The sequence below is a fragment of the Carlito syrichta genome, unplaced genomic scaffold, assembly GCF_000164805.1.
Source record: "Carlito syrichta isolate Samal-C Ts95f unplaced genomic scaffold, Tarsius_syrichta-2.0.1 Scaffold115581, whole genome shotgun sequence".
Classification (NCBI taxonomy): domain Eukaryota; kingdom Metazoa; phylum Chordata; class Mammalia; order Primates; family Tarsiidae; genus Carlito; species Carlito syrichta.
Window position 1 is genome coordinate 1 of NW_007059677.1, and position 11,895 is coordinate 11,895.

General features: G+C 36.1%; 1 protein-coding gene across 1 annotated transcript; it reads right to left on the reverse strand.

Moving 5' to 3' along the window:
* Window positions 1–4,415: 4,415 nt before the first annotated feature.
* LOC103275102 (X-linked retinitis pigmentosa GTPase regulator-like) lies at window positions 4,416–9,477 on the reverse strand. Its single transcript, XM_021705894.1, has 5 exons — window positions 9,359–9,477; window positions 8,854–8,946; window positions 7,029–7,091; window positions 6,089–6,247; window positions 4,416–4,631 (listed from the first exon to the last, which is right to left on the reverse strand). Exons 1-5 carry the CDS (start codon window positions 9,435–9,437, stop codon window positions 4,432–4,434), a joined length of 594 nt encoding a protein of 197 aa, XP_021561569.1. The 5' UTR covers window positions 9,438–9,477; the 3' UTR covers window positions 4,416–4,431.
* Window positions 9,478–11,895: the final 2,418 nt, after the last annotated feature.

An 11,895-nucleotide genomic window follows, 5' to 3' on the forward strand; every position in this document is an offset into this window, starting at 1 on the left:
GACACATGAAGAAATGTTCAACCTCACTAATCATCAAGGAGATGCAAATTAAAACCACACTGAGATACCACCTAACCCCAGTCAGAATGGCCACCTAAAACTTGATCAAATACCACAAACACAGCTATACTGATTTTCAGGATCAATCTGCACAGAAAATGAAGTTTTCTGGACCATGGTTCTTTATAAAGTATTTAGTAAATGCTGGCACAGAAGAGATGCCCAGTAAGATAGCACCCTTCCCCTTTTCTCCATGCCTCTTGTCTCCCATATGAAATTGCTTACTAAGTCCTGATGAGTCTCCACTCGTCCTGATTCCCTTCACACCTTAATATGAATTTTCACCTGAGCCAATAGTTTTCCAAACGACTTTCTCATTTCTAGTCTCTCTAAGATACCTATGCAATATCAGATTTATCTTCCAAAAACAAACGTCTAATTATGATACTTCCAAATTTAAAAAAAATCAAGTATAGACTCCACAGTTTGTTACAAAAGACATTCCATATTAGGTCCCCAGGTTCTTATACCAGCCATATTGCATCGACTTCCCATACCAGTGATTCTCTTTTGAGTCCCACTTTCCCTTGAAAATTTGATGACAGCTCTAGAAAAAAATGCACATGCCAAATTTAGCACATCATTTCAGAAGTTCAGGTTCCTTTAGGATACATAATCCCTATGTAAGAAATTTTCTGCTAACCTCTGGAAAAACTCAACTATGCAATAATCTCCAAACACACAACTTTTCTGCTTCTGTATCTCTGCACATGCTTTTGTCTCTGCCTGGATTGTCTTTCCCTTATCTCTACCTCTCAAAGTCCTGCCATCTTTCATGATTAATCTCAAATACTACCCTTTCTCTGAAATATATCCTGATGCCCCTAGCAAGAAATATTTTCTCTGATCTCACATAAAACCCTGCTATCAAATGTCCTACATTACCATTCATGATCTGCTGTATATTACAATTATTGTTATAGGACGGTAGTTAAAAGTGTGGACTAAAGAGCCAGGCTGCCTTGTTTGCATCTGGGTTCTGCCATTTACGACTGAGCCCTACAGAGCAAGTTACACAACTGCTGTGCCTGTAAAATGAGGATAAAAGTACCTATGTCATAGGGTTGTTTCACAGGAATAAATAACTTAATGCATTCAAAAGTAAACAGAACACAAAAACCAGTGCCCGATCATTATTAGTTGCTACAACATCCTCCTCTTCTTTCTCTTGTACGTGTAGAGAAACTGTGTGTCAGCAGAAGTTGTTCAGGGTTTTTAAGTCAGAAGACTGTACTTTGAATTTTGGTTCAGCAACTCATTTGTAGCATCACCTTGGGTAAACCTGCCTCCACATATGGAATCAGAGACACCACCACCTCTGTCACAGAGTTGTTGAGTTTATATGAAAGATATTTGTACTTGAAAATATTTTATAGCTAGTAAAACTACATATCCAATAGTTCAGATGTACAATTCCTTATCTCCTGTAAACTCCAGGAGGATAGGTACTACGTTTTAATCAACTTGATATTTATAAAAAACACCTCTTAAAATGACTTTTACATGGTAAGTTGCTGAATTGCTTCTCACGGTGTCAACTTTTTAAAGTAAAATGTTTACCTATAGAGGGTTAGAAAAGATATTACCTGTAACTATCAGTAGGATCTTCTTTAAAGGGGAAGGTAAGTGCTTTAATCCATATAAAATGTTTCATTTAATTCCAAATTACTTTTCTTATTTAGACATAAAAACAAAATAACATGTATCATGAATTTAAAAATAAGTCATTTAATAACATTTATTTTTGCTTCACTCAAGTCTAATAATTTTTATAAAATCTGGATTCCTCAAACTACCTGCCTGACTTTGATAGCTACCTTCCCCAGCATTCTGTCAGGTCTCTATCCTCCAGGCTCTGAAGATTGCTCCACACATCCCTGTCCCCAGTTCTCACAACTCAAACTCATTTACTTACATCCCCTACTGTACTGTACCTAATTCACTCTTATTATATAAACCATCCAGACCCAACCATTAACACATCAGATGAAAAGACACAGAATCAGGGACAATACCTGAAAACTCCATATATTTGATTTCTAATATTTGAAAATTAAATATGTATATAATTTATAATATAATTTAGAACATGAACATTCAAACACACTAGTAGGTTAAAAATATGTGGGAAGCCTTAAACATGGGACTATCTCAGTGATATGCTCTGCATTTTTATTAAGAATTAAACTGCTCTTGTCTAAATTTAATATGCAAAAAGATAACAGTCCTTTTCTATATAAAATTTTTATCTATCACAAAATATATATTAAGTAAAACCCCTTATGCTTGAGTTATTTCCCAAGTTTGTTTAAAAGTTGCTTTAAATGATTAAAGTAATAAAATAATGGCTAACGTGAAAATTACAGTTCTTATCAGCTGATGTAAATAAATCCCAGCAAAATGTTTAGTATAAAAGTTCATTGCATGTACAAACTTGTGAATATACTTAAAAACAAACAGTTGTACACTTTAAATGGGGGAACTATATGGTATGTGAATTATTTCTCAATAAAGCTGTTTTTTAACAAAAGGCATAAAAACAAAAGTAAAAAAGCTCAATGCAATGTCTCTTGGTTAAGATGAACAATTTCACTTGTGCCCTTAAATTTAATAAAATTGATTGTGGCAGTTTGTTAAAGCCCAAATATAATAAAATGCTTTTGCTTGGGATTATTGTTTGGTTGGCTTGTTGTTTTTTTCCGTTTTTTCTTTTCGTTTAATAAACAAAATGAATACAAACTATACCAACCACAGGAGTCATAACGTTGCCAGTAAGTTGGTAGTGGTACTGCCCCAAGGAATGCAATCAACTGATCATTCACTCACTCCCTCCATCATTCAACAATATTGATTATCAGTTTGTTCAGCAGGGATACACTGGTGAACAATACTCATAAAGTTGGGTTTGCCCTCTCTTGGTATCATGCTGCTACTAATTTATTGGTAACTCTGGAGGGCAACTAGGATGGGTCAATTGGTACATTCTTACCCTAAATCTGTGGTGCATGGAATAAAGAGTAAATGTATGAAACAAACATTTAGAGATGTCAAAGAGGGCCCACAAAACTATCTCCTCAGTAGTCTTTACTATTTTAAAAAATATCAAGGCTGAGTGCAGTGGCTTATGCCTGTAATCCTACCACTTTTGGGATTACATTCTCAAAGGCAGGAGGATCACTTGAGCCCAGGAGTTCAAGACTAGCCTAGGCAAGATAGTGAGAACTTGTCTCTACAAAAAATTTTAAAAATTATACAGATGTATGGTGGCACATGCCTCTAATTCCATCTACTTGGGTGACTGAGGTAGGAGGATCACTTGAGCCCAGGAGTTTGAGGCTGCAGTAAGCTGTGATCATGCTACTGCACTCCAGCATGGGTGACAGAGTGAGATCCCCAACTCAAAGAAAGAAGTCATCAATTTGATGGAAAGCCATAATAATACTTCTCCTACTATTACTTGTATAGATGTAGATATATAAACAAAATGAGTATAAACTATACCAACCACAGAAAATATTAAGAAAATATTAATTTTGATTAATATTTTCTTAGTCAAATATGTTGATTAAGAAACGGTTGCCACTGGGTTCAGGAAAGAGAGAAATTGGGTATGCTGATAAAAGTCCTACCAAAGGAAAACATATCTCGTACTGAGCTCTCTTCCTTTTCCATCTAGTCTTCTTCCCGGCTCCTACAACAAAAGTCTATGACTCACTTATGGAAACAATAAAAAAATATATCAAGATAAAAACAGTAGAGTACGTTAAAGTATAGAGGTAAGTGGGTCCAAAGGAAAGTGGCCTATAGGTCTTTTTTTTTTGAGTTGGAGTCTCACTCTGTCGCCCAGACTAGAGTGCAGTGGCCGCTCCTGGCCACCACAGCCTCGACCTGCTGGGCTCCAGTGATCCTTCCGCGTCAGCCTTCCAAGTAGCTGGAACTACAGGCTCATGCACCCTGCTAATTTTTTGATTTATTGTAGAGATGTGGTCTCACCAAGTTGCCCAGGTGGGGCTTGAACCCGCGGGTTCAGGCAATCCACTTATCTCAGTCTCCCAAAGCGTGGGATTACAGGCTGAGCCACCAAGCCCGGCTCCATAGGTCTCATTAAAGTTTGGGAACCAAACTTCAAACTAAGAAGTTTGAGAACCAAAATTTAAAAGGATTTCTAACATATCAATTTTGTTTTTCTAATAGACCTAATAGACACTTAAAAAGTTAACATGTCAGAGGGCGTTTGAAATTACAACCTCTCATTATAGAAATAGAGAAATACTGTGACCTAAAACAGACCATAATAATTTTATTAAATGGATAACCCATGGCATTATTTCTACAGAACCACAGAGTATGCTATCTCATTTCATTATTAATTTAGTAATAACATAGAGGTAACATGATGAATCCAAAATGTTGTTTCTTACTTGTTACAAAAGCTGAATGGTAATATCCACAAGAGATCCAAGAGATAGGTTTTCCAACGTTCACTTGCTGAGGAACAAATGTATTAACTATACCATTCAAACCAATTTGTCCTTCAGAATTGTCACCCCACATGAAAAGTTTTCCATCCTCTATAAAGAAAACACAAGGGAGAGAAGGTTTTAAAAGGCAGCGAGGGTCTCAAGCTATTATACTTGCAACAGACCATTTTTTTAAATTTAGAAAAGGTATGTTTCTTGACAGAAAAATACTACTAAGACATTTATACCAGCTAGTCATTTAAGAGTTTAATTTCTATTGTGAAATGCTATGATGATGATAAAGAACAGGAGAACAGTCTAACTGTAAATCACTTTAAGTCACGTCCGTATGTTATCTCAATAGCAAAGACAGAATGATGCCCTTTTCTATAATCACCTTTTTTTTTTGAAAGCAGGATTTATTGAGAGGATGAAAAACTCCCACAGTGGGAGGGAACCTGAGGGGGTTGCCAATAGACTTTTCTTATATTAATGTCTCTAAACAGAAATGTTCTCTTCCTTCCACATAGTCTACCTGCAACTAAAGTGAGAGTCAGATCTCACTAGACATTTCCAGGTCAAAGGGGCCTGAAAGACTTTGCTCTTGAGAGCATTGTGGAAATGATGACTTAAAAAGAGAAAAGAAATAAATGCATTTCACTATTTTTTCCTTATAATTTACACCTGAAAACACAGTCTAGCTTCAGAAAATGAGGATATAGTATCATGTGTAGCATTTCAAAAATAGGTCAAGTTATATCATTCCTGATAAGGGTTCTGATGTCAGAAAAATTTAATCCAGGAGAAATATTTTAGAAAGGAATGTCAAGACATATCTTATAATTAATTAAAATTTTTGAAGCGGTTTATAATAAGGCAAATGTAATGATAACCGAAAATAAGAACTGAAAGAAAGATGTCAAAATGCTAACTATAAGGCTGATAAAATTTAAGGGACATAGCTCCAGATTTGACTCATTCATGACAGTCATAGCAACATGACAGTTACACTGTCTCCTGCTTGGAACAAAGCAGCTGACCAGCAGTTTCAGTGAGATCAAGCTGACCTTGGCTCCAATTTTTTTTTTTAAGATGTGGAGTACAATTCAGGGTTAGGCACAAAAGTGGTCATAAATTTGGAAATTTCTCATATGGGCTTTTGAGAGGGAGAGCAGAGAGATGCAATAACAGTTACAAACCGTATTTAACAGCATATGTTGCAACAGATTTCTTTGGATATTCTGCTAGCAACTTCAGTTAAAGCTGCAAGTATAACTTTCAGAGCACACAATGAAGATAATATTTAAGTACGTTTAAAGGAGTAGATGGACACCATAGCTAGAATTTATTTACCAATTACCTTCTAAATGTACATTTACATCTAACACTAAATAAAAATAAAATTGCAATATATGTCAAGATTTAAAGTTATATTTGTAACGTCTTCTGAAAGCACAAAGATAGTCAACGAAAGAAAACGAGGCAGCCATGCTGTCTTCAACTGAGTTGGTATATCCTGGTCTAAAGGAAAGGCATGCATCCCAGACTTAAATGGAAACGAGTCTCACCAGTTAGGGCAGCTGAAGTATTAGATCCAGCAGAGAGCTGTTTAATCTTATGCTGGGATGTAAAAAATCTAATTGGATGAAAAGTATTTCTCTCTTCAATATCACCAAGTCCCAACTGCCCTTCATTATTTCCTCCAGTTGAATATACAATGCCTTCTTCTGCACATGGAAAAGAAAATATCAATATACTGTAGTCAGCTTCTTTATAAGATAGGTCAGGGTATACCAGCTATTTCCTCTATTAGCAGTAAAGAAAGTTAAAAGCTATCATTACTTACTATTCGGTGAATAACTTCATTTCACTGTCAGAAATAAAGCAAGCAACACCATACATATTTATGAGATTTTATAAATCATTCTAGAGTTTAGCTACTGAAATGCACAGGATGCATAGAATGTATTTTTTTGATAATATAGAACTTTATAAATTCAGAGTAAAAATGAGGAAAAGCAACTTTCGAATTTATTTAAAATCCAAATCAAACTATTTAAAAAGAGACATGGCTCATTAATTTTGACTTCTGTACCCATTAAAGATGATATAATAGTCCAAATAAGTAAAATGAGGCAAATCCAAGAAGAATATAATTAGAAATATGATGATTCTATGCTGTATAATTATTTTAACTCCCTAGCAAAATATAGCACTGTGTTTAGGAGGAAAGACTCCAGAGCCTGACTGGCTGGGTGCAAATTCTGGCTTGCCACTTACCAGCTGTGGGACCTTTCACAAGCCGTATTTACTCTCTCTGTGTCTCATTCTCCTCATCTATAAAATTGAGATAATAATAGTATCTACTTCATAGAGTTGTTATGAAGATTAAATTAGTTTAATTTAAGATTAATTAGTTTCTTGATATAATCTGAGAAAAGAAGCTACTTGGAGCAAGACCTCCATTCTCAAAATCTGGCAGGAAATCATACAGGTCAAGTACTATACCTGTCGAAACTAGGGTGTGGTTCCTCCCACAGGCAGCAAATTTCACTTTTTCAGGTTTGAGAGCTAAGAATAAAAAAATGTGACAATTAAGATACTTTGTTAATTAAAATGATCAACATTTCAGGTCAAATGGTTACCAAATGATAGAACTGAGATTTAAAAGCAGGCCTGATTCCAAAGTCAACGCTCTTACTCACTAAACCAGAGGTTTTCAGAACTAGTTGTGTGACATAACCAGAGGAGCTTTGAAAAGCTTAGCCCCATCCCTGGAGAATCTAAGGCAATGGGTCTAAAGTAGAACCTAGGTATCTATACATTTTTAAAAACTCCACAGAGAATTAATATGTGCTGAGATCCACTGCATTCTCCTCACCAACCTGATCCATTACCTAACCTGCTATCATCATTGGTAAGCTCACTTTTTACCACTCAAGGAAAAACTGTAAGACTGATATTCAGAGGCATACATCTATGTGAAAGTTATTCATTCACTCCTCTACATGTTCAAAAACATTTCGAGGACATCTCCTAAGTTCTTAGCATAGAGACTGCAAAAAGATGACTAAGATAGAGTCCTTGGTTTCAAGGATCTTACAGTCTATACCAGGGAGCCCCAGTCTCCAGGGCCGTGGACCAGTACTAGTCTGTGGACTGTTAGGAACAAGGCCACACAGTAGGAGGTGAGTGGCGGGCAAGTGGAGCTCTGCCTCCTGTCAGATCAGCAGCAGCATTAGATTCTCACAGGAGTGCAAACCCTATTGTGAACTGCACATGTGAGGGATCTACGTTGTGTACTTATAAGAATCTAACTCCTGATGATCCCTGTACCCCCCAACTCCCTCCCCCACCTGGTCTGTGGAAAAACTGTCTTCCACAAAACTGGTCTCTGATGCCAAAAAGTTTGGGAACTGCTGGTCTAGACAGTCCTATTAGCTGACCTATTAGATAAGACATTTGAGAGTAAGAAGCATGGTCACTGTGAATACCCCCTAAGTGTTTAGTAGACTGTGCTCACAAAAGACTTTTTGACCATATGGAATGCTTTAAAAGTCCCATAACAACACCTATAAATAGCAAGCTACACTAAAATTTTGAGCTGAAATTTAAAATTTGGCCAGGAAGATAAAGAATACTGCTCTTATCACATCTCAAGGAATCTCCATCGCCCTTTCAAGTTTAATCAATATTCATAGGTTATTTCCAAACAGAGGTTTTGTATATAACAGCGAGAAAGTTTTGTAAGGGTATTATACAGCCAATATTTCCTGAAGCAGAAAATATTTCAAATATTTTTATTTCAAATATTTTGTTCTGTTGTTCTTTTACACTAGTACTAATGAAACCCTAGTCTCAATGTTTTCTTTACTACTTACTATACATGGTACTTACTATATAAGTATGTTTTATAAACCCAGCAAACAAATAGAACTAGAATGTTCAAAACTCTACTAAATGAGACACAGCTCAAAATTCTAACACAGAATAACTTTTTATCTGTATACACAATAACAATAATATTTAAGTAGTTTTACATACAAGCCCCCCACCCGAAAAAAGGATATTCAAATGCAATACTGTAGATTGATTACTTTCTTTGTGGTCCCTGGGTTTAAAATCAATGTGATTTTTAGACCTTAACACATAAAAGTTGTTCTGAATATCATATAAAAGATAAGTTAAATGCTAATACTATTTGAGCAAATGTCAGAAAATAAAGAACTAAAGATTTATTATTTCTAACATTAAAGAACCATACAACCAATATAAAAGTACTTTATGTAGTCTGCTAAGTATTTAAAGTGATAAAATAGAAAAGATCCCAAACCTTTAACACATGTTGGCTTGTAGACAGTTGCCTTTGTTCCTAATCCTAACTGACCCCAGTTGTTACTGCCAAACACGTAAAGTTTATTATTTTCTGGTGGGAGGGAAAAAGAAATAATAAATTGAAAGATTTTAAAAATAATGTCAGATGAGGTCATAACAAAGCAATAAAAAGTTGAATTTTTAAAATGTCATTGTTTTTCTCTGTTGAAACAGGTTACCTTGTCCATCTTCATACAGCAAGAATCAATCAGGTATAAAACAGTTTCTAAAATTACACAGTACAGTTTTCAATTATATTGAAATAGATGTATTTCAAATATGGTGTGTATATAGAAAACCATACTTAAATATACTAAAGAAACTTAAAATGTAAAAGACTCTATTGATGACTCAATTTGAGAAGAATTTTCTGACAAAGTAAAAATGTTTTCTTTATATTTTCAACATGTTTAAAACATAGCACATCTCTAAGTATCACTGTGTTCATGTAGGATTATACTAACCTGTAACAATAGCAGTATGTTCATCTCCACATGAAAGATGTGTAGGTACATCATTTTTAAACCAGAATTTACTGGGCATATTTTCAGCAAATTTAGTTTTTCCAAATGTAAACACAGCACCGGTACCTGCAAATACAAAATGGTTTCTATTTTATAACTTTGACTATGTTGCCTGAACTTCAAACACTTTTAAATAATTTATCCATGTAAACCCCTTGTCTCAGGACAGTTTCACCTCCACTCTGGCAATGTTTAAGCCCTCCTTCTTCCACCTTAATTCAGTCTTACTCCTCAGACTTCATTCTAGTTTGATCTATGAAATCAACTAAATTGAACACGTATTATTCACATACTAGTATAAAGTAAGAAGTACACAACCACAAGGAAGGCAGTCATCAAATATATCACTGACATTCCTGCTGTCCTAAAGTGGACGTCTATTCCCTGGAAATGACATGATACGATTTATGCAATACTCCCTCTGGTTAACACCTCATGGCCTAGTCCCCAACTGAGGGCTTTTCTCCACACACAAAAACAGAACAGTATTGCATTTCCTTATTAGCATCATCAGGATATTCATGGGGAGGGTCTATATAAGTCACTTTGAATTTTCTGTATTTTTTCTTTTTCTTTTAAATTTTTTATTTTAAAGATGTGAGATACAATTCAGGGTTAAGTATACAAATGCTCATAATGCAGGTACCCTTATTGATGAGGTGTGCCCCCTCCCCACTCCCTGGCAGAATCCCGCTACTGCCAATCCCACACCCTGTCCCACACTTTCCCACTACTGACAATCCTTATCTTATAGTATTAAGATAATTGAATTTTCTTTGGTCCAGTTTTTCCATGAACCTCCAGTGTTCTCATGCAAGGGAAGCAATGTTACCCCAAATAGTGAACTCTTAATTTCTCTGTTGGTAATCCAAATAAGTACCCATAAAACCGGAGGAAGAAGAGAGAGAAACAAGTTATTCAATCACTACTTCTTTCATTTGCCCTATGGGAAGGCAGCTAAGGAAAAAAATAGGCTTTTCAAGGCAATTAGGTATTCAAATTATTGCTTTGTTCATAATTAGCTATGTAACCCTGAAAAGATCACTTCATTGAGCCTTAGGAACTTTCTAATTCTTATCTTACTCAGGTATTATAGGTAGCTACAGAGATGTCATTATCTCTTTCCAATAGCACTACATGGGAAAGGATGGTTTATACGGTTTATATTGTTCCCCCAAACACCATCACAAAATGTCATAGTCCTAAGAGACTCACAGAGGGGGATGCAGAAGGATGTTGGGATTTCACACTCAAAAATTAAGTCATTACCTGATCTGAGTAGAATTCACAAACTGTTTTGATCCAATACCGTTTTGAAGAGGGACCAAAAACCCCTACCAGTTCCCAGTAACCATTTAAATATATACATACACCAAACATGAGGCCAAATCTAGTTTTTGAGGAAATCTCAAGGAGGATGATCACATATAAAGAAACTAATAGGTATCAGAAAAGAAAACAGTAAATATAGTAATAAATATTAGTAATAAATATTAATGCACAAAAGACTACCCACTATGGAAAATCTTTTGAGAACCATTGTGAGACATCTCAGTTCTAATGAATAATTGAGAGTTGGAAGGCCAGGAGGATCTATAACAGGCTCTGAGTTTCCCCAGAATGAATCATTTTAACTGTTTTGTCCTGGCTCCCCAGAAAGCCTTCCCTGAAAACCCTCACCCGAATCCAGGGTTTTGGTGGCTCTCCTCTGGTCCCGTGGCATCAATGTCAAATTGTATTGCTACTTTGTTTACTTTTTTTTTTTAAATCTCTCACTAAACTGTGAACTCCAGGAGGCCCAGAATGTAACCCTGCTGCAATCAGGAGCTTGGAAGAAAACATACATATTTCAGTGAAAGAATGATTTTGCTCAAACCCAGTGTTTTTTCAAAATGTTGGTGGTGACCTATTAGTGGGTCAGAAGATCAATTCCGTAGATCACGACCGGCATTTTTAATGGAATGTATTAAAGAAAAGCTCCGAACATATCCCAAGTGGTTAGAATAAGCACTGCTTCATGAAACATCTATTTCTGTTACACAGTATGTAGGCGGTACCGGGGCACAACATCAAATGTATTTCTAACTATGGAGGTCAGGAGGAAAAGTCTAAAAGAAAAGAAAATCGCTAAACGGTCCCTCTTCTCCCCCTTTCTCCAATTCCTCTCCTCTATCCCCTCCTGATCACCCGCTCTTCTACTACATTTAATACATAACTAGGTCCTGGGGACGTCCAACGTGCACAAAACTCAAGTAGGTACTTTGGGAAGTTTACAAGCAGACAGAAAGTCCCCCAGCCTTTGAAAAATTAATCAAAAGATTATTTAAAAAGAAGGAGGGCAGGTACCACCTTCCTCGTCGTCCCCATTCCATCCTTCCCATGTGGTCCTCTTCCCTCAGTCCTTTGCGGGGGCGTAGCCAGAGCTCCCGCCTCAGTCTGGCCGCTAAGACTCGGGCCTGTCCCCCGACGAGGCTGGC

What these genes read in the sequence shown, in the direction of transcription:
- LOC103275102 (XM_021705894.1), bottom strand. Translation starts at nt 9,437, where the DNA reads ATGCCCAGTAAATTCTGGTTTAAAAATGATGTACCTACACATCTTTCA. An exon ending in ACATACTGCTATTGTTACAG is followed by an intron (nt 8,947 to 9,358) that starts GTTAGTATAATC and finishes CCCTCCCACCAG; the next exon opens with AAAATAATAAACTTTACGTG. An exon ending in CAAGCCAACATGTGTTAAAG is followed by an intron (nt 7,092 to 8,853) that starts GTTTGGGATCTT and finishes TTTTATTCTTAG; the next exon opens with CTCTCAAACCTGAAAAAGTG.